General features: G+C 39.7%; 2 protein-coding genes across 6 annotated transcripts in view; one reads left to right on the plus strand and one right to left on the minus strand.

The window, feature by feature from the left end:
- Window positions 1-622: 622 nt before the first annotated feature.
- On the minus strand, window positions 623-5,136 carry LOC111155083 (3-oxoacyl-ACP synthase, mitochondrial). Of its 3 annotated transcripts, none has more exons than XM_022515130.1 (3): window positions 5,051-5,068; window positions 3,450-4,557; window positions 623-1,223 (listed from the first exon to the last, which is right to left on the minus strand). In XM_022515130.1, exons 2-3 carry the CDS (start codon window positions 4,427-4,429, stop codon window positions 821-823), a joined length of 1,383 nt encoding a protein of 460 aa, XP_022370838.1. In that variant the 5' UTR covers window positions 4,430-4,557; window positions 5,051-5,068; the 3' UTR covers window positions 623-820. The 3 variants fall into 3 exon arrangements, with proteins under 3 accessions (XP_022370838.1, XP_022370836.1, XP_022370837.1); XM_022515128.1 differs by lacking the exon at window positions 5,051-5,068 and adding an exon at window positions 5,102-5,136 and having other exon boundaries at window positions 733-1,223; XM_022515129.1 differs by lacking the exon at window positions 5,051-5,068 and having other exon boundaries at window positions 733-1,223; window positions 3,450-4,847.
- Window positions 5,137-10,416: 5,280 nt separating this feature from the next.
- The window catches only part of LOC111155022 (N-glycanase 1), a 61,084-nt gene continuing 49,840 nt past the window's right edge, over window positions 10,417-21,660 (plus strand). For all 3 annotated transcript variants that reach the window (XM_022515033.1, XM_022515032.1, XM_022515035.1), the window contains exons 1-2: window positions 10,417-10,547; window positions 21,095-21,209. In XM_022515033.1, the coding sequence (XP_022370741.1) occupies window positions 10,417-10,547; window positions 21,095-21,209 (246 nt within the window). The remainder of the gene's footprint in view (window positions 10,548-21,094; window positions 21,210-21,660) is intronic.

A 21,660-nucleotide genomic window follows, 5' to 3' on the forward strand; every position in this document is an offset into this window, starting at 1 on the left:
TGTGGCTTAAGTCACCAACAAGTTCTGCTCCACTTCCCAAGAACCTTTATCTCCATTAATCACTAGATGCCACCATAATTACAAAAGGAATAAGAAACACCAGACCAATTTTACTTCCTTCTTTCAGAGAACTCATTACTTGGACATTCAGGGAAATTCCACTAATTTATTGCATCTCTGTATAGATAATACAAAGAAAAGAGCTAGCTGGATAGAAGGGGTAACTAGCTTGCTGCCAGCTGACTGCTTTATTCAAAGAATGTTGATCAATGAGGCAAACTCCCAGTTATATGTGTCTTCCTTCTCTTATGTTGTATGGGAATGGTAAGCCTAGAGTTGTGCAATGCAACAACCTAGCCTAGCACAGAACAGCTACTCACCAAATGTTATTGGAAGATACAAGAGCGGGTGAAACATCAAAGAATTGTTTGACCTAGAGTATTAGGAAAATAGAGATCAGTGGTTCTCATATGGGGACCATTTTGCCACCCAGAAAACACCTAGCAACGTCTAGAGACATTTTTGGTTGTCACAACTAGAGAAGATGGTGCCTCTGAAATCTAGTGGGTAAAGGTGAGGATGCTGCCCAGCATCCTGTAATATACAGGACAGCTTCTCCTTACCCCAACAGAGAATTATCCTGTCCACAATATCGATAGTGGCAGCGTTGAAAAACCCTGACACAGATAAAGGGTATCTGGGTATTGATACAGATCAGTATATAGATACATATTGATATATTTATGTAAACATTTATTTCTCCATTTAATATAGTTCATATTTTTTTAAAAAAACCATATTTAATTACAAATTATTTGTCCTACATGCCAGCAATACAAAGTGTTGCATTAGTACCACCAAAACCAAAGGAATTGGTGAGTCCAATACATCTTTTCTCAATTTTCCATTCCTGTGCCTTTAGTGGAACATAATTGAGATCAAATTCTGGTTCTGTACAATCCAGGTTTAAAGTAGGTGGTAGTTTTTGATAATAACAAGCCAAAGCAGTAAAAGCTGCCTCAACTGCCCCTGCGGCTCCCAACAGATGTCCCGTGGCTCCCTTAGTTGAAGAAACTGCAAGGGCAGGTGCATGGTCTTTGAAAAGATGTTTGATAGCTTTGTTTTCAGCAGCATCTCCCAATGGGGTGGAAGTAGCATGCGCGTTGACATAGGATATCTCTTCAGGTGGTACACCTGCATCTTTTACAGCTGCAGCCATACATCTAATAAAATAAGGAAAGAAGTTCATCAGAACTAAGTTTAATTTGAACACAGGAGTCTTTATATGGCTTATAAGAAAAAAATAAACATATATGCTGGGTGAAGAGAATCCTTTCCTCTAATAACAGAACCCGACTTGGATTACCAGATGAATTAGAATGCCACCTGCATGGGAATAAGGAGTAACCCCCAATACCCTGGACTGATTCAACACCATGAGATAAACACACAGGCCTATAGGTTTTATAATCTCTAACAAAATATATTTCCATTTATTTGAATTGGTATTTTTCTCTGGAGGAAAAACCATGTTGACTCAAGCCTAGAATAGTTTTTCTTCTAGGAATTTTTTATCAAGGGGGGGGGGGGGGGGGTGTGTATGTGTGTGTGTATGTGTGTATGTAGTGATTCCAAATGTGGTAAAACATTTTATAACTGTGTTTTAATTTTTTCTCGCACATTTAAATGTAAAACTTGGCATATTTCTCAATAATCTAAAAATGGCTGCACCATTACTTTGGTGCTTCAAAAAACTTTTCGAAATTCTATTTAGGCTGTAAGAATGCTAAATAAATGAAGTACAACACCAAGCAAAAACAAACAAACAAACAAATCAGAAAATAAAACATTTCTCTAGAAGAATCTTTGAAAACATCATCAATGTCAACACCTTCTGTTTCAGTTCCTGATCTCTGGACTGCATATATTTCCTTAAGAGGTAGCTCCGGCTGTAATTTGAAGTGTGATGAAGGGTTTCACCTAAATATAACTAGTTCTTCATCTAGCTGGCTACTGTTTGACACTTCTAGCACCAACAACTATTTGCTAAAACTCAAAAGCATAATTCAGGGGCCAGTAAACTATGGCCCTGGCCAGATGCCTGTTGACCCTTGAATAATATGGCTTTGAAGAGTGTGGGTCCACTTAAATGTAGATTTTTTATACTACTGTACTGTAAATGTATTTTTTCCTCCTGATGATTTTCTAAATAACTTTCTCTTTTCTCCAGCTTAGCTTATTGTAAGAAAACAATATACGTGTTCATTGTTTATGTTATCAGTAAAGCTTTTTGTCAACAGTAGCCTATGAGTAAAGTTTGGGAGGAGTCAAAAGTTATACATGGAATTTTTGGTTGCACAGCGGGCCAGTGCCCCTGACCCCTGCATTGTTCAAAGGTCAACTGTAGCTTCACTGGAGTACGTCCATTCATTCATATATTGTCTATGGCTGCTTTCGCACTAGAAGACAGATTTGAATAATTGTGACAGAGACTCTATGGCCCACAAAGCTGAAAGTACTATTTGTGCCTTTACAGAAAAGGTCTGCCAACCCCTGGCCAAGTAAACTGGTTAAAACATAATATGATCTAAGCAGGCTAATCCATTAGCTAACACATTAACAGGGATTTTTTTTTTTAACTTAACTATCTCTTCTGCTATATCAACTTGCTTTTCAAATTGTGGTTCTCAGACCAGCAGCATCAGCATCCACTGAGCTTGTCAGAAAGGCAGAATCTCTAGCACCACCCCAGGCCTAGAGTCAGAATCTGCATTTTAATATCCCTGGTATCCCTGGGTGGTGAAAAGTTAGAAAGTACTGACTTAGTAACAGCAGAACCTGGTTGAAATGGCACAGAGACCGGACACAACTAGAAGAAAGGGTTGACTTTGCTCTCTGAGATGATGAAGGGCCAAAGAGGAGGACTGTGGGAGGGAGCACTCTGACAGCTGTTAAACACAACTGGAAGTATGAAAGATTGGCAAAGACACACACGGCCCTCTTCACAACTTTACATGCCTTAACTAAAATCCAGTTTCTGTTAAGGATGTTCAAATGCTTTCAAATATTTCAAATATGTTAAAGCAAAGAATTCAAAACCGTTTTGTTTAGTCTAAAATGGAAAAACATCAAAGACAGTGTATACCACGGGCAGATACTACAATACTGGACTCCCTAATTTGAAAGTCTAATAAAATGTCTTTTTTGAAGAAATATTTTAAATAAAACTAGTCTTGGGGCACCTGGGTGGTACGGTGGGTTGAGCAGCCCACTCTTGGTTTCAGCTCAAGTTGTGATCTTGGGGTCCTAGGATCCTGGGATCCTTGCATCAATGTGGAGTCTGCTTGGGATTCTGTCCCTCTCCCTCTGCCCTTCCCACCCCCACCCCTGTGCGCTTGCTCAAATAGGTAAATACATCTTTAAATTAAAAAACCAAAACAAGTCTTTACCTTAAGGCACCTTCTCCTTCAGGGTCAGGCGCAGTTATGTGACCAGCATCACCTGAGAGTCCATAGCCCAAAATTTCTGCGTAGATCCGTGCCCCTCGTTCAATGGCATGATCATATTCTTCCAGCACCAGCACAGCTGCACCTTCTCCCATTACAAAACCATCTCTTTTGGGGTGAAATGGTCGACATGCCAACTTAGGATCAGGGTTTGTGCTCAGAGCACGGGCTCTGGAAAACCCAGCAAGAGATAAAGGACTAATGCAAGAATCTGTACCTCCAGCCACCATCACATCAGCATCACCATGGGCTATAAATCTAAAGGAGTCTCCCACAGCATGAGCTCCTGTGGTACAGGCTGTAGACACTGCATGATTGGGGCCCTTGAGTTTATATCGAATGCTGACCTGGCCTGCTGCCATATTGACCAGAATCTTAGGGACAAAGAATGGGCTGACTTTACTATAACCTTTTGTCTGAAACATCAAAGCAGTTTCAGAAACAACTTCAAGAGGAACCATTCCCATGCCAATTGCAACTCCAGTAGTCACTTGATCAGCTTCTGATTGAGGGTGCCAGCCAGAATCTTTCATGGCTAACTCTGCAGCCCCAATGGCCATAACGGTTGGAGAAGACATGGACTTGATATCGGATTTGGACACAAAGTTTTGTTCATTGAACTGACCTTCATCACCACCTCTTGGCACATAAGCAGCAACACTGCAAGGGATATTCTTATACTCCTCACCAACCAATGAAATAATTCCACTCTCTCCTCGGATGAGACGATCCCATACCAGCTGAGTTCCAACACCCAGAGGAGTCACTAAGCCAATGCCTGTAATGACAACCCGCCTACGAAATCTGAACGTTGGCACAGTTCCGGAAAACCTCCTTTTACTTCCTATTAGTCGCTGGCATAATCTTGGATATACATGAGGGCTTGTCATTTTTAAGAAATTTTGCAAGCAGTTTGACAACATGATTGAGATTCGATCAGAAACACATTCCTGTAACAGATCACAACACGTCCTGGAGGTAATCACTGTTGTTTAAATACTTTATAGGCCTAACAAACGATAGCCGATTTCCTTCTGGCGCTCGGTGTGAGCTGTTAATGAAGACAGGGAAAACAACGTTAACATCACTTTAATTTAGACTTATCATCAAACCGTTTGGAGTTCCCTTTTTAGACTGTTAAGTACCCTCAGACATTCTAAGACAAAGAGGCGAAATGATTCATTCAATTCACAACAGAATTACACCATGAAAAACAGGCAGTCCCAGCCTTTTATGGACTGCAGAAAGCATCCTTTATTAGGATTACTGAAGCCTTATTCCAAGTAGTATTTCTGGTGTCGATGACACAAAAAACACCAGCGCCTATCCTCTTGAGGCAGGGGTAGGTGAACTTTATTGGTCTTCAAAAGCATGGTGAAAACTAGGGCTTTAACCCAGGGCGGGGTTTGGGAGTGAGGGGGCGTGGCCAACTCCCCACACCGCCTCTCAAGCACCACCACACACGACCCCCGAAGAAAGCACGCCCAGAGGAAAGGAAACCAGGCCCAGGCCATCACATTCCCCCTCCCCGATTCAACCCACACCCGATGTGGCGGTGGAGGAGCAGAAGGAAAAGCGTAGCCAGCAGCTGATACCTTCACGAGGCCTCACGCCGGCCGCGCAGCCGCTGTCTGCACACGCCCGTCCGCTCATGCGCGCGCACGCGCTGTGTCTGAGCTGGGTGCGGCCGGGGGCCGTTCTTCCGCGTCACCTTGGTGGAGGTCAGACCGCGGGCGGCAAGGCTCACGTTGCGGGGGTGGAAACGCCCCTCGGGCGATCTTAGTGACTGGATGATAACCAAGAACGTTCCTGGGACGTGATGAGATAGATTTTTTTGCCCATCAGAAAAGGATTTTGGCGAGGGGAGGGGAGTAATGATGATGTCCAAATATTTCTATCTGCTGGGAAAAGGGACGCAGTCATAGTCTACTGAAATCCTTGGAAAGAATTAAGGAAATTGTTGTAGCCTCAAAGTTATTACTCTACCTCCCGAAATTGTTTATAATAGCAAAGTAGAACTAACCAAAGTGCCCGACATCTGGAAATGGGTTGTTGTAGTACACCTAAAGGCTGTGCAGCCATTTAAAATAATTTTGTAAGTGAATATTATGTAGAAAGGTGTTGAAACCATGTTAGGAGATACAGGTTACAAAATAGTATATATAACTTAAAATATGTGTGTGTGTGGTGTGTGTGTGTGTGTGTGTGTGTGTGTGTGTGTGTGTGTGTGTTTTAAGATCTGCAAGGATGTACAATGATTGTCAAGTTCCCCCATTTTTGCTTAGTCTTATTTACTATCTAGTTTATAATAAATAATACTTTTGTAATAATAAAGCGTTTTTGCTTTTTAAAAATTACTGGTTCTGGGGCAGGGCTCCAAATGCCATGTGTAATGTCTAACAACAATGGAGACAAAAATAGAAATTGTAGACATTTATTGCTAAGTGTCTAAAAAATACAGTAACTTCATTTGTTTAGAGCTGTAAATCTATAAAGGAAAATATGAAATATTAAAAAGAAAGAAAGAAAGCAGCAAGATACTTATTTAGATGACCTCTGTTGCTTACATGCTATCCCAGGTGTGAGGTTTGTGTCCTTTTTTTCTTTTTTAGATAAAGGATTGACGATATAATCTGCATCTGATCCTCCCAGCCATATTTGTTTCTTTCTGAACAGTGTGTCTTGAAATGATTGTTTCTGAGTGCTCGGCCTTCATTCTCAGTTCTAGAGAATTTTGGTTAAGTTTATCTTTTCCTGGTTAGTACTGGACTTAAACGAGTTTTGAAATATACTTTGCGTAAAATAATTTAGGAAAGCCCAGTATGACCTTGAGTCTTGATCCAAGGCCTATTCAGTTACTTCTTAGCATGACTTTATTCATTAACTAGAGAGTTAATTTAAGAGGAATTAAACAAACACATGTTGTTATAAAATAACTAAAACTTGAGAGAAATATCCAAACTTGCTGTCCCTTTTCATTCTTATGGAATATGTTGAAATTACAATGTGAAAAGATCTACAATATATTTTTTGAACCCAACCTCCTATGAAACATACAGTTTTAATGTGCTGTTTTTTCTCTTTTGTAATAGCACAAGAATATCTTGGATAAGAAGTGACAAATCAGTTAAAATCTTGTAGAAAAGTAAAACCACCAAAAAGTCATTTCATTTTTATTTCTACTTCTGATCTCCTTTCCTTTGCTTTGGAAAGAGGTAAGAATGTCTATGATACTCCAATAGCCACAAAATGATTTAGTACTCTATTTCTTGCTGGTGATGCTGATGCTGATATAACCATGGCTGTAAACTCATTGTAACATCCATGAAAGCAAGGCCTGTGCTTATCTACTTCACTGCTTCACAGTACCCAGCACAGTGCCAGGCATTTGGTAGTCACTCCATAAATATTTGGTGAATGACTGAATTATGAAATGAATGAATAAACACATACACTTTATTGGTTAGTATATACGCAATGCTTTGTGTGTGTTTTTTTTTTTACCAAATGACTTTTTTTTTTCTTTTCACAGTAACTTTTTTGTTTCATCAGTTCTAGGGCTGTCTGTGTAAGGTATGATCATCAGTTTTGTCTTTCCTACTTCTTTAACAATCTCTTATGTCCTCCATCAGACTACTTTGTATAAACAGGTGCTCAATAAATGTTGGTTAGTCACTTAATGCACTCACACAATAGTGAATCACCATACCAATTCCTCAAAGGCTTCACCTCCTCTCCCTGTTACAGACTTCAATCCCGGGGAAATTTAATGGGTTATTTCTTTTTTCTATTCCATTTAAGAATAGTGCCCCCATGTGTCAACTCTAACAATGGTGTGCTTAATAAAGCTGGAATCTTAAAAAATATATATTTTTTTTTAATTATTATTTTGGAGGAAAAAAAATCAAGTAAAGGAATGGAAAGTTCAATGCTAATTTAAAACTAGAACATCCTTGAGTTGACACAATGTTAAAAAGTATAAAGAGATTAAGAGTAGCCTACTATCTTCAACTCTTCTAAAGGAACTGAAAAATCAAAATATTTTCAACTTAGTAGAAGAAGCAGACAGGGAAAACAATGAGTCAAAGTCACTTATAATAAACTCTCTTAACCAGCTGCATAAATGGTGATATCCAAGAGAGAGTGTACTTAAGAACTTCAATGGGAGTATTGGTAAATAGTAATTTGGAATGCTTTAAATTTCAGGTGACTTAAAATAATAACTTACTGAATTACCCTCAAAATGATGATTTCTATAATTCCTTGGATTGCATTATCACAGCATGAACTTTATGGCATTGGTTTTCACACTGTGTTTGCATGTTCCCCATAAAGATACCTGGTGACCATTACCTCTGTTAAGGCACAGGCTAAACTGATAGCATTCTGTCTCCCCCCCCCCCCCCCCCAGCTTAAATTCTACAGCATATCCACTTTGGTGCTTTCTATATACTGGGTTTCCTCCTAAGAATTTATTTGAAAGAGAACAAAAAGTGGTGTTACTTAAAAAAAAAAAAAGTCAAAATACTATATAGTATATAATAACTTTAAGCTATTATAAGGATAAACAAATGTGAAAAAAGAAATTCAAATTAAGGTGAATGTAATGTTATGTTTTGTTTTGTTTTGTTTTGTTTTATGGAGAGAGACACAGTGAGAGGGAACACAAGCAGGGGTAGTGGGAGAGGGAGAAGCAGGCTTCCCGGCCAAGGAGGGAGCCAGATGATGGGCTCAATCCCAGGACCCTGGGATCATAACCTGAGCCGAAGGCAGACACTTAACAACTGATCCACCCAGGTGCCCCCTAAGGTGATATAGTTTGTGGTTAGAGACACCTACCTATAATTCTAAGCCCCCTTCCCCGCACCTTTCCATCCTTTAGAGTTGTGGGTAGTACATGTACAGCTAGGGACATTTCCCAGCCTTCCCTCTTTTCTCTAGATGGGGCTTCATTTTCTCCAATTATATGGTAGAGAAAATGCTGTATGTCATTTTGGGCCCATGTGGTTAAGAAGCAGGTATGCCTCCTTTTTGCCCAACCACTAACTAAATGCAGAAGTCTCTGGGGCCTTATGGCAGGAGTTAGCAAACTACAGGCCAATTCCAGCAGGCTGCCCATTTTTGTAAAGTGTCATGGGAATGCAGCCATGACCATTCATATTAAAGTACTATCTACAGAACTACAAGTGCAGAGGCAGAATTAAAGAGTTGAAACAGAGACCCTATGGCCACAAAGCCTTAAACATTACAATCTGGCCCTTTACAAAAAATGTTTGTTGACCTCTATTCTACATGATGGAAGCAGCCTGGGAGACTGGATCATTACATGGAGGAAAGCAGCCCACTGATTAATGACACCTGCTTTTTAAACTGCTATGTGAACAAGAAATTTCTCTTGTGTTAAGTCACTAAAAATTTTAATTACAGCAGCTAGTTACATACTATTGGTTAAACACACTGGTCTTGGAAGCTGTTCCAAAATGCTACATATTAAAAACTTTTCCCTCATATCTAGCAGATGAATGGTAATTGAAGCACATGGCTTGGCTCAAGGTCTTGCTCTGAGATACTGGAAGAAAACTTCAAATTTAAGAAGCAAACAGAAGATAAATAATCAAGAACATTTAAATAAGCAACTTACGCAAATAACTTAAAAACACAAGGTCAAGAGAATGTTTGTTGAAGTTTGAAAGATAGGTCTGCAAAGAAGGAAGCCATTGGTAAAGCACATTTTCAAGGACATGGTGAGGCAGAGAATGGATTAAAGAAGTTAGGATTCATCTTCTAAAAGAATAAAGGACATTAATGACATGATCTACCTATGAAGCAAAGTCACAAAGTAACACCTGCGCTTACCATGTGAGATGCATATTTTTCTGCCAATCCCGCCTCCCATTTTATTCTATTCTATTTTGTCCTTACGGTATATATGCTTTATGTTGGTCACCGAACGGTAAATTGAGTCCACAACCCACTACGTTGCAACCTGGGTTTGAAAACTAATTATTGGGGCGCCTGGGTGGCTCAGTGGGTTAAAGCCTCTACCTTTAACTCAGGTCAAGATACCAGGGTCCTGAGATCAAGCCCCGCATCCAGCCGGCAGGGAGCCTGCTTCCCCCTCTCTCTCTGCCTGCCTCCCTGCCTACTTGTGATCTCTGTCAAATAAATAAATAAATAAAAATCTTAAAAAAAAAAAAAAAAACTAATTCTTTACAGAGACGTCATGCTATTTGAACTGGCACTTAAGAAAAAGATCTTTCCATCATTCATCTAATTCTAAAAAGAAGCTATATACCAGAAACCCAGTAAAGTTTACAGACACCCATTTTAAACATTTGTTTTAAACATGGTTTTAAGCATTTGTTGCTCGGTCCTTCTGGGGTCTTTCATCCACACTTATCTAGGAACACGGAGCAGTCTTCGAGGAGGAAGCTGTAAGATTGTTTTGTCTGGGGGGAAAGGGGTGGTTGTACTACGGGGTTTTCCCACCTTCTTGGCTGGATCAATGGAAGACCACACTTGGGCGCGGAAGGAGCCGGGTTTCTAGGACAAACTGGCCAGCGTGGGCCAGCATCTCCCTGCCCCACCCAGCTGAAGCCCCCGGGCCCTGACAACCAAGCACCCCGCCCCTTCTTTCTGATCGAAGCCCGAGGCCCTGGCGATGATGCCAGGTTTGGACTCCAGGTCCAAACCCCGACTGTCCCAGAGACGCCCCCAGCCCGCCCGGCTGAGGCCGCCCCCGCCCCTCCCCGCCCCCGCCCCCGCCCCCGCCCCTCCCCGCCCGGCCCCCGACCTCCCGGTCGAGTGCCCCGCCCCTCCCGGCTCGCCGCAGAGGAGGTAGCGCGCCGTAGCGCCTGCTCAGTGCGGGACGCGGCGCGCGAAGGGCGGCGACGGCCGCGGGCGCTCAAGCATGGCGGCAGCGGCGCTGGGCAGCTCGTCGGGTTCCGCGTCCCCGGCAGTGGCCGAGCTGTGCCAGAACACCCCGGAGACCTTTCTGGAGGCCTCCAAGCTGTTGCTCACCTATGCGGACAACATCCTCAGGTGCGGGGCTGAGGAGTCGCGCGGAGGGGAGGGAGGGTGCCGCGGCGGACGGTGAGGGGGCGCCTGGTTGGACTGGGTTTAGGGGTGCCCGCTCGGGCCCCGAAGGGTGGCGAGGCCAAAAGGGACTGGGGTCTGAGCTGGCTTTGGCTCAGTATCGGAGCCCACGGGCCAGGGGCCTCGAGCCCCGGTCGGGCTACTCCCTCCCGGGAAGAGTAAGTTTCTTTGCACTTGTGACTTGGCACCTCATGTCGGGGTGCTCTAGGGGGAACTGGAGGTCGCAGGAATGGCGCAGAGTGGAGGAAGGTGAGAAGGCGTGCCCTAAACATTTGCCTCCTTTCGGGTTAACTGTCTTAATGTCAGTACAGAAACGGTAACACTGTTTCATTCCCAATGCGTGGATTTTACCGAACAGAGTGCCTTAGCCACAGGCTTATGAGAAGTTAGTCTCGACAAAATCCTCGCCCTAACGTCTTGTGACTACCTTAATATTAAAACATACTACTACTGAAGTGGTGGTGGGGGGTTACATTTTTATGGTCTTTTCCTGCCCACTTTTGTTGGTTAAAATATTATTAACCATATTAAAGTTAGAATTTTCATATTGATACCTGTATTCTGCTTTTCAACATGACCTTTTAAATAAGAATTGATAAAGGTTACCTTGGCTGAGAGTAATTTGTTTCATTCTCTTGTGAGCAGAAGTACACTTGTAGATCCTTAAGGGACCTTACAGGTTTGGGGAATTGGGATGCAAGTTTGATTATTCATTTTGAATTATTATCTGCTTCAGTTCTTAGATCAAATCATGTAGTGGCTTGTGTGGGGGAGGGAAGAAATGGAACCGAGGGTAAAGAGCTCCAGCTGCCAGGTACTTGTGGGGTTACCTCATTCATCAGGTCACCATGATTGTTATCTAGGTTCTCTCGCCCACCTCACCCCTTGGTGCACTTTTTCTTCTAAGTGGTGGATGTATTGGCATGAAGTCTAAAAGGAAATTCTTAGTTTCAAGGTTATAGATTTGATGTGACCCAATTTTAGAGACGGTGGTTACAAATGTAGTGTTTTAACCCATGGTATTTCATTGTTCATGGCAATATATTGTTCATAGAGGTAGCACTAAGGATTTTAAAAGTAAATTGAAGGGAAAATGAGCCTTTATTATATGCCAAATGCCCTAAGGGATGTGCAGCATGTGTAGTGTACACAGCTACACAATTGTGACCTATGTGGAGACTGCCTTTCTCCTCTGTGACACCTTCTCAACTCACCTCTACCTTGTGAGGTCTAACAGCTCTTCAAAGCACAGGGATGCCGATAGACGCTGCATGAATGAACTCATAAGCTGAGTCCTCTAGGTCTTACTGAGCTGGGACCTCCAAACTGGAAAGCAACCAAGCCATTTAAATCCCATTATTCAGAAAAGGGAAGTGGCCTTGTAATAGGATTCACTTCTGCTTTTAATCTAGTGAAACCCAAAATGCTAAGATCAAGGTGTTTTGAGGAAGGAAAACTTTGCATGCAAATAATGACTTGGCATCATAATTACCATTATGAATATTTATCAAACTCATAGAAGAAGCTTGGCATGCTGTCAGTTCATTTTACAGTCTTTCCTATGGCTTGTGTTTCTGATCTGATTTCTGTTTCTGATTCAAAGGGTATTGAATTATTAATCTGGAACTCATAATTGAAGATGGTATGAAAAGCTACCCTTGTTAGTTTAAGTACAGGTATATCTTGTTTTATTGCTCTTCACTTTATTGTGCTTTGCAAATACTGGCTTTTTGTTTGCTTTGTTTTGTTTTTTACAAATTGAAGGTTTGTGGTATTGAGTGAGCCTATTGGTTCCATTTTTTCCAACAGCTCACTTTGTATCTCTGTGTCACATTTTGGTAATTCTTGTGATATTCAGACTTTTTCATTGTTATATTTGTTTTGGTGGTCTGTGATCAGTGAGCCCTTTCATTTAATTGAAATATAGTTTACACACAATGTTACATTAGTTTCACTAGTACAACATAGTGATTCCACAAGTCTATACATTATGCAGTGCTTACAAGTGTAGTTGCCATCCATCGCATACAGTTCTATTATAACACCATTAACTATATTCCTTATATGTATCTTTTATCTCCATGACTTTTTTTTTTTTTTTTTTTTTTACTGAGCTCTGTGTCCAGTGTGGGGCTTGAACTTATGACCCCAAGATGAAGAATCACATGCTCTACTGACTGAGCCAGCCAGCTGCCCCACCCCCACACCCGTGACTTACTTATTCTGTAACTGGAAGCCTACATCTCCCACTCCCCTTCACCCATTTTGCCCATCCCACATTTCCCCCTCCACCCCCACAACCATCTTTTGTACTCTGTTTTTATGTGTTTGATTCTAATTTTTGTTTATTTTGTTTTTTTATCCGCATAGAGGTGAAATTATGTGGTATTTGTCTTTCTCTTTTTGACTTACTTCTCTTATCATAATGCCATCTATCTAGGTCCATCCATGTTGTTGCAGATGACAAGATCTCATTCTTTTTTATGGCTGAGTAATATTCCATTGTGATTATGTATACCACATCTTCTTTCTTCTGTGATCAGTTATCTTTGATGTTAATATTGTTTTGGGATGTACCAACTGCACCCACTTAAGATGGTAGACTTAATCTATAAATGCTGTGTGTGTTTTGACTGCTCCACCCATTGGCCCTTCTCCTGTTCCTCTCTCTTCCTTAGGCCTCCCTGTGTCCTGACACACAATAATTATTGAAATTGGGCCCATCAGTAACCCTGCAGTGGCCAAGTGTTGCAGTGAAAGGAAGGGCTGCACGTCTCTCAGTTTAAACCCAGCTTAGTGAGGGCATGTCAAAATCCATGATAGGTAGGCCTGTTGTCCCAAACAGCCAAGTTGCAAATGCAAAAGAGAAGTTCTTGTTTTGTTTTTTGTTTTTTGTTTTTTAAGAGAAGTGCTTTAAGGAGGTTAAAAATGCTACTCCAATGAACACACAAATGATGAGAAGGCAAAACAGCCTTATTGCTACTAATGGAAGAAGTTTTAGTGGTCTAGATAGAGGATCAAGCCAGCCACAACATTTTCCTAAAACCAAAGCCTAATCCTGAGCAAGGCCCTACCTCTTCAGTTCTCTGAAGGTTGAGAGAGGTGAGAAAACTGAAGAAGAAAAGTTGCAGGTTAGTAGAGGTTGGTCCATGAGGTGTTAGGAAAGAAGTTGTCTCCATAACACAAAAAGGCAAGGTGAAGTAGCAAGTGCTGATGAGAAGCTGCAAGTTATCCAGAAGACCTAGCTAAGGTGATTCATGAAGGTGGCTACACTACAACACATTTTCAGTGTAGACCACATAGCCTTTTATTGGAAGAAGATGCCATCTAAAATCTCATAGCTAGAAAAGAGAAGTCAATGTCTGACTTCAAAAGGCTGACTCTTATGTTAGGGGTTAATATAGCTGGTGACTTTAAGTTGAAGTCAGTCTTATTAACCATGCTGAAAATCCTAGGGCCCTTAAGAATTATGCCAAATCTATTTGGCCTATACTCTATAAATGGAAAAAACAAAGCCTGGATGACAGCACATCTGTTTGCTATGCAATTTACTGACTGCCACTGTTGAGACCTGCTCAGGAACAAAGATTCCATTCAAAATACTGCTCATTGACAATGCAACTGGTCACCTAAGAGCTCTGATGGAAATGTACAGTGACATAATGTTGTTTTCATGCCTGCTAACATCCATTCTGCAACACCCATTCTGCAACCCATGGATCAAGGAGTCATTTGGACTTTCAAGTCTTTAACAGTTACATTTTGTAGGGCTATAGCTGCCATAGATAATAATTCCTCTGATGGATCGGGACAAAGTAAGTTGACAAACTTTTAGAAAGGATTCCTCATTCTAGATACCATTAACATTTGTGATTCATGGAAGGGGGTCAAAATATCAACTTTATTAGGCATTTGGAAGAAATAGATTCCAACTCTCATGGATGACTTTGAGGAAAGACTTCAGTGGAGGAGGGAACTACAAATGTGGTGGAAACAGCAAGAGAACTTGAATTAGAAGTGGAGCCTACAGGGGCGCCTGGGTGGCTCAGTGGGTTAAGCCTCTGCCTTCGGCTCAGGTCATGATCCCAGGGTCCTGGGATCAAGCCCCACATTGGGCTCTCTGCTCAGCGGGGAGCCTGCTTCCCTACCCCTCTCTCTCTGTCTGCTTCTCTGCCTGCTTGTGATCTATATCTGTCAAATAAATAAATCTTTAAAAAAAGAAGAAGTGGAGCCTATAGATACAGCTAAATTGCTGCAATCTCTTGATAAAACTTTCATGGATGAAGAGTTGCTTCTTATGGATTAGCAAAGGAAGTGGTGTCCTGAGATGGAATCTGCTGGTGAAGATTGTTGATATGACAACAAAGAATTTAGACTATAACATACTTTGTTGATAAAGCAGCAACAGGGTTTGAGGGGACTGATTCCAATTTTGGAAAATGTTCTATCAAACAGCGTTGCATGTTACAGAGAAATTGTTCATGAAAGGAAGGGTCAATTGATACAGCAAACTTCATTGTCTTATTTTAGGAAATTGCCCCACCGACACCAGCCTTTAGCAACCATCAACATTGAGGCAAACCCTCCACCAGGAAAAAGATTACAATTCACTGAAAATTCATATGGTAGTTAGCATTTTTTAGCATTAAAATATGTTTAATTAAGGTATGTACAATTTTTAAAAATAGAATGCTATTAAACACTTAATAGACTACCGAATAGTATAAACATAACTTTTATATGGAGTGGGAAATTTTAAAAATTCGTTTGACTTTAGTGTAATGTTCACTTTATTACAGTGGTCTAGACTCAAAACTATAATACCTCAGAGCTATGCTTACAGTAGTATTAGTCCCTGCTCTTAAATTAGAGTTTAAATTCCTTTAGGCTTCAGGAAGTTAGAAAACACTCTTTCTTCCACTTCTAAGTTCAGTGACTTGTTAACCTTTAAACAGAAAAGCCTCTGATCTCTTTTTGATTCTAACTACACTACCTTATAGATCCATTACTCTGACTTGTTTAAGAGTAGAGAAAACCAAGAGTTCTGTTGCTTTTGCTGTTTTGGGAAATTGATCGGTGTTAAAGATAAGGGACTATGTCAGGGATGTTGTCTTGATATATCTTGTTCCTGCCTCAGGGTTTGACATAGTATCTATGAAATTAGTGCTGAAATAAGAATTTCATTAATAGGTGTTTTGGGGTTGTTGGTTTTTTTTTTTTTTTAAGATTTTATTTATTTGTCAGAGAGAGGGCACAAGCAGGAGGAGCAACAGAGGGAGAGGGAAAAGAAGGCTTCCCGCCAAACAGAGACCCTAATACAGGGCTTGATCCCAGGACCCTGAGATCATGACCCAACCCACCCAGGCACCCCTTGTTTTTTTAACAGCATTACTTGTCACTGCACTCAAGTGAAGATAATACCTTTGATTACATTTCAGATTTCTGCTTCAGGTGATGTTTACTTATTCCCCAACTAAGAGTTATAAAGCTAATGAAATTCTAGAATAAAATGTAAGCTAATTCGCATGTACAATATGCTATAGGTTTGAAACTTTCTACCTTTTTTTTTTTAGTTCACTAACTTCTAGATAAAGTTGAGCTGTCTCAGTAATAATAATAGTTTGACTAGCATGTGTTCCGTAGATAATTTGCTCCTTTCATTCTTTAAAAAAGATGGTTGATTTCCTTTGCAAACTGCACACAGTTATTGGTTACAAACTGCACTGCGTAGGGTTGGGAAGGGCCAAGAATGGAAAGTGGTTTCTTCCAAGAAAAAAGTTATGTTTAGGAGAAGAACATAAGTATGGAAAGTAGCCACAGCATTAAATTTAGAGAATAATTGGAAGACAGTGTTCAAGCAGTTACATGTTTATGTCTGGAGATAGCAGAGGGACCTAGTGTGGAAGAGTTTTGAGAATGGAGGTTTGGGAAGATGGGATGGGTTCAAGGAATAGTAGAGAACCTATGTTTGATATAAGAGGTAAGAGAAAATAATTGTACTTTCTAGAGTCAAAGAGATACATGAAGGAGTTTCATGTAGAATAGTGATGTAAGGCACAAGCATGGGTTTCATTTGTGAAGCTGTTACAGTAATCATAACCATGAATGGGGATAGAATGTAGAAAGAACAGTCGGAGGCAGGGATTGGCAGTTCTTGATGACAGAATGCAATGAGTAGAGGAGACAAAATAATTCAAATAACTTAAGCTTTCTAATCTAGGTGACTGTTGACAACTAGAGAAATTGAGAGAGGGAAGTTAATTGAGGATTGGTGAGTTTGTTGGTATATTGTATGGTGGAGAGTATGTAAGCTTTGTAATCAGACCAGTGGTTTGAATCCCAGTCAACCATTTCTTAAGAGTGTGGCTCTAGGCAGTTTATGTAAAGTCTCTGGGTTTCAGTTTCATCAATTTTTTTTTTTTCAGTTTCCTCAATTTTAAGAGGAAAGAAAAGTGCCTGCATTATAGGATTGTTGCAAAAGAAATTATTCAGTTTTTTCATGTTGAACAAGCTAGATTATGTGTGTGGTTCCCTTTTTGTCAGCTACATAGAGTGGTAGAGCTAGAGTCAGAGATGGTTCCCAGATGGTTCTAAAGATGTTTTTGAAAAATTTACATGTATCACAGAAGAATAGATTTTCAGAAGGACTAGAAATATTTTCTATTTTCTAAATGGCCTGCAAATCAACTTTTGTGATTAGTAATAAATACAAGATTATACCATCTCTTGTGTACTAGATTTCTATTTATGTAAACCCTTTCTAAGATTATGAATTCTAAAGAGGTAGAGGGCTAGTAAATGGCTAAATATATTTAATTACCAGCATTTCTGAAATTCTAAAATAGAAACATTGAAGGTTTTCTTTTTTCTGAATCTGTGACCTCTGGGAAACCTACTGTTAACATGTCTTAGGATATTTTTTGGGTGCCTGGGTGGCTCGGGCAGTTAAGGGTCTGCCTTTGGCTAAGGTCATGAGCCCAGGGTCGGGGGATCGAGCCCTTCATCAAGCCCTGCATCTGGACTCCCTATCCAGCGGGAAGCCTGCTTATGTGCAGTCACGTGCACATGCTCTCACTCTCTCTCAAATAAAGTCTTTTAAAAACAAATATTTTTTTAAAAGATTTTATTTTTTTTGTTTATTTTATAGAGAAGGGGGTGAGGGAGTGGGATTTAGAAGTGAGAGGAACAAGGAAAGAATCACAAGCAGACCCATGCTGAACACAGAGCCTGACATGGGGGTTTGATCCCATGATCCTGAGATCATGACCTGAGCCGAAACTAAGAACCTGACCCTCAACTGACTGAGCCACTCAGGTCCCCTAGTGTGTCTTAAGATCTTAAATATATGGTCAGTTCTGACTTTGAAGGTAAAAAGCATGGATTTTTTTTTTTTTTTTTTTTTTTTTTACCATTCAGTAATAAAAACAAAGAGAAGTAGGGGGTAAGACAACTAGGAAGACAGCAAAATGTATTCAAAGTGGTAGTAAGGTACAGGACATTTTGCTGCCCTTTCAAGATCCCATTCTTTTAACATCGTCCAACAAACACACCAAAAAAAAAAAAAAAAAAAGTAAAAATTATTGCAAACAAGCAAGATAAATATTACAAATTGCAGAAATAGTTCAGGGTCGGCAGAGGTAGAAAAAAACACATCTAAGTATTATAGCAAAAAATACTTGAGAAAAATCTACAGAGGAAATTAAGTTAATGAAAGAAGAAAATGAAGCAAAAATAAACGTGATCCTTAGGGCTACTTTAGCCACTGCCAGATAAGGAGAATAGTAATGAGTTCAAGAATGGTGGATACTTGGGGATATGCTGTGAAGCTAGAGATTTAGAAAGTGTTTGTTTGGTACTTTTCCAGGGGCAGGGAATGGGATCTGTTGGATTTGAGCTCTGATGGCTTTATGGCCAAATTCCCTCTGCCTTGGAGGGCTTCAGGACAAACTTTTGGCACTGTTGTGTGTTCAGTGTGTTGTGTGTGTTGTGTGTTGTGCTATGGCTGGTGTGCTCAGCATATTTAAAAACAGGAAGATAGAATTTGGGTAGCCAGACATTACTGTTGGTCTTTTTGGTTTGCTTTTGTTTGCATTATTTTTTTAGTGAGAAAAACAGATAAATGGTATTGTGAGGCCCATAATGTTAAAAGACAGAAAATTGCTGACTAGACTGGAGCAGAAAAGCTGTATCAAGAGTTATTTTGAAACATGAATCAAAATAATAAGTTGTATCAGATCAACTAGTCTAGGTTTTATAAGAATTTTTAAACAGTCGTGAAAGAGGGAGGAAAAAAATATAAAATTAAAGCCAGAGAAAGACTGATCATATAAAAATCTGGAAGCTATTGGGGGGAAAATAGGTTAAAAAAAAAAAAATCAGTCAGTTTTGCACCAGTACATTATATCATCCTGGTGGTACTGACGGTTATGACCCTGTAAAATGTGTTGAATATCATGAAAAGATGCTTCATTTATCTATAACTGGCCTTGATAAAGTAAGAATATTGTATAGTTTAATGTTTTTTAAGTGGTAAGAAAAGGAGGTACACTTATGATACAATGTGGCATAAAAGCCAGGGATGCTAAGTATGGTGCTGTGTTCAGGGCAGTCCCTACAACAAAGACCTCAAATGTCAATAATGCCAAGGTTGAGAAACTCTCATTTAAAACAAAGAATAAAAGAGTGGCAGATATATTTTTCTTTGTGTTTTTTAACCATCCACGTTGAAGAACAGTGTTTTCATTTTTAATTTCCAATTTTTTGTGGATCTATAACTTTGTAAAGTACAATAAAAATTTCATGGCAAATTGTTATAAAATTGCTGAGTAGTCTCAATTTCTGTACTTCTCATGAATGACTAACAAGGAGTTTACAGGTGGGCACCAGTCTGTGGACCTTTTGAATAATACTATTTTAGAGCTTTATCTCTGAGTATTCTGTAATAAATTTGTACAGTTTTTGAAATTAAAGAAAAGTTTAAAAAATATTTATGTATATATGACAGTTTGGCAATAGAGAGTTGCTTTATAGAAAACAAATGTGAAATATGTTGAAATTTCTACAAATTAGGACAAAAATGCTTAATGGTTGCTAGCAGTTGCTAACATTTGTCCATCATCCATTCCATACCCCAGGCAGATGGCCTCAGCACTCCTTCCTATGGACCCCTGACATGGCCTCAGAATCCTTCTTAGAATAGTGCTAATGGAAGCCACTACTATTGCAAGGGAGTTTGTATCAGATTTGAAATTTGCTCATCGGGATTCTTGGGTGGCTCATTCAGCTAAGTGTCTGCCTTTGGCTCAGGTCATGATCCCAGGGTCTTGTGATCAAGTCCAGCATCTGACTCCTTGCTCAGCAGGGAGTCTGGTTCTCCCTCTGCCTGCCATTCCCCCTGCTTGTCCTTGAGAGCATGCTGTCTCTCTCTCTCCCTCTCTCTCTGACAGATAAATAAAATTTTAAAAAATTTCATCATCCTAAATTATGTTCTGAAGTTCCTTTGTGTAATAAAAGTATAATAGTGTCATTATTTTTTTTAAATTTTATTTATTTATTTATTTGAGAGAACATGAGCGGGGTGGAAGGGCACAGGGAAAGGGAGAAGCAGTCTCCCCACTGAGCAGAGAGCCCAATTCAGGACTTGATCCCAGGACTTCAGGATCATGACCTGAGCCAAAGGTAGACGCTTAACTGACTGTCCCACCCAGGCACCCCAATACTGTGGTTATCTTAACCCTGTATTTTTTTTTCTGTTTTTTTTTTTTTTTAATACAGCCTTTCTGATTTCTCAGGTTATTAAAAATATCAAAGTTTTTCATATGCTGGTCTCATCCCATGTATGATATTCAAAATCTTAATCATGGTAAAAAAATTTTGGGCTCTGACAAAAATATATCTTGAGCTGAAGCAGAACTTAGTATAAAAACAATCATTGGTCTAGGGAAGAAAGAAAATCAACTGACTCTGAGGTATACCTGGATTTGTATTTGTCAGAGGTAAAGTCTTTGAGGAACTGTGATCCTTTTTTGTTTAAAGCTTCTTAGTTTCTTTTATTCATTCATTCATTTCACAAGTATTTATTAACCGCCATCTGTATGCATCAGGCACCATTCTTGATTGATCAATCAGAACAAAATAGGCAAACTTGCACCTATGTCTGGAGCTTACCTAGATTTTTTTTCTTAGCAACCTAAAAACTCATAAAGGTATGTGGCTTTAACAGCATAGAATTAAAATGTCGCATGGATTTCCCTTATGGAAGCATTAATATCATTAGCTATGAAATTAAACAGTAAGGTGGTAGTAACTGTATATTGAGGTAAGAATCATAAAATCCGGCTATTTTTCTGGACTTTGCTTCCTTTTTCTTTAAGGTTGGGAACCTTACTACCTCGTAGCCAGTATTGCCAGTATAAAATGTAAGAAGGAGTGCAAAAACACTTTGGAATGTGTAAATTGTTGTATATAATCATACTTTTTTTTATTTAAATCAGAAACCCTAATGATGAAAAATATAGATCTATCCGGATTGGAAACACAGCTTTTTCTACTAGACTCTTACCTGTTAGAGGAGCCGTTGAGTGTTTATTTGAAATGGGCTTTGAAGAGGTAAGTTAAAGGGTTTCTTTTCCCTGGTTCACATATAAAGAATTTATTATAATGTTGATGGATAAATATCTAAATAAGATAATATTTTTAAATTAATATATTATTTTGAAAATCTGTGGAACTACTTACTTCTTCACCTATTAGATATTTAAAAGTCACAGTAAATAATTTTGAAATCACAGTAAAGTATAACAACTCTCCCACAGGGAAAATTCTTTCAAGTTTTAATTCTTTAGAACAGGAAGTTCAGACGTACAACCCAAAGACCAAATTGTGGGTCACTTTAGACTTTTGGCAAAAATCTGATTTGTAAGTATACATAAATATTAGCATGGTCTAACCACCTGTCTCCAGTAAGAAATGAAAAGAGTAAATGCAGAAAAGCTGAGTTAAGTTGACACATGTAAGGGATTTCTTCTGTGACAGAAGAGAAGAATGTCAGTATTTGTTT

The sequence above is a fragment of the Enhydra lutris genome, unplaced genomic scaffold (genome assembly GCF_002288905.1).
Source record: "Enhydra lutris kenyoni isolate GAN:26980312 unplaced genomic scaffold, ASM228890v2 scaffoldscaffold39, whole genome shotgun sequence".
In the NCBI taxonomy this organism is placed as follows: Eukaryota; Metazoa; Chordata; class Mammalia; order Carnivora; family Mustelidae; genus Enhydra; species Enhydra lutris.

Bases quoted from the DNA above. Each gene is read 5' to 3' on its own strand.
- LOC111155083 (XM_022515130.1), bottom strand. From the start codon at position 4,429: ATGTTGTCAAACTGCTTGCAAAATTTCTTAAAAATGACAAGCCCTCAT. The intron at 1,224-3,449 runs GTAAAGACTTGT...TTATTTTATTAG, and splicing joins GAAGGAGAAGGTGCCTTAAG to ATGTATGGCTGCAGCTGTAA.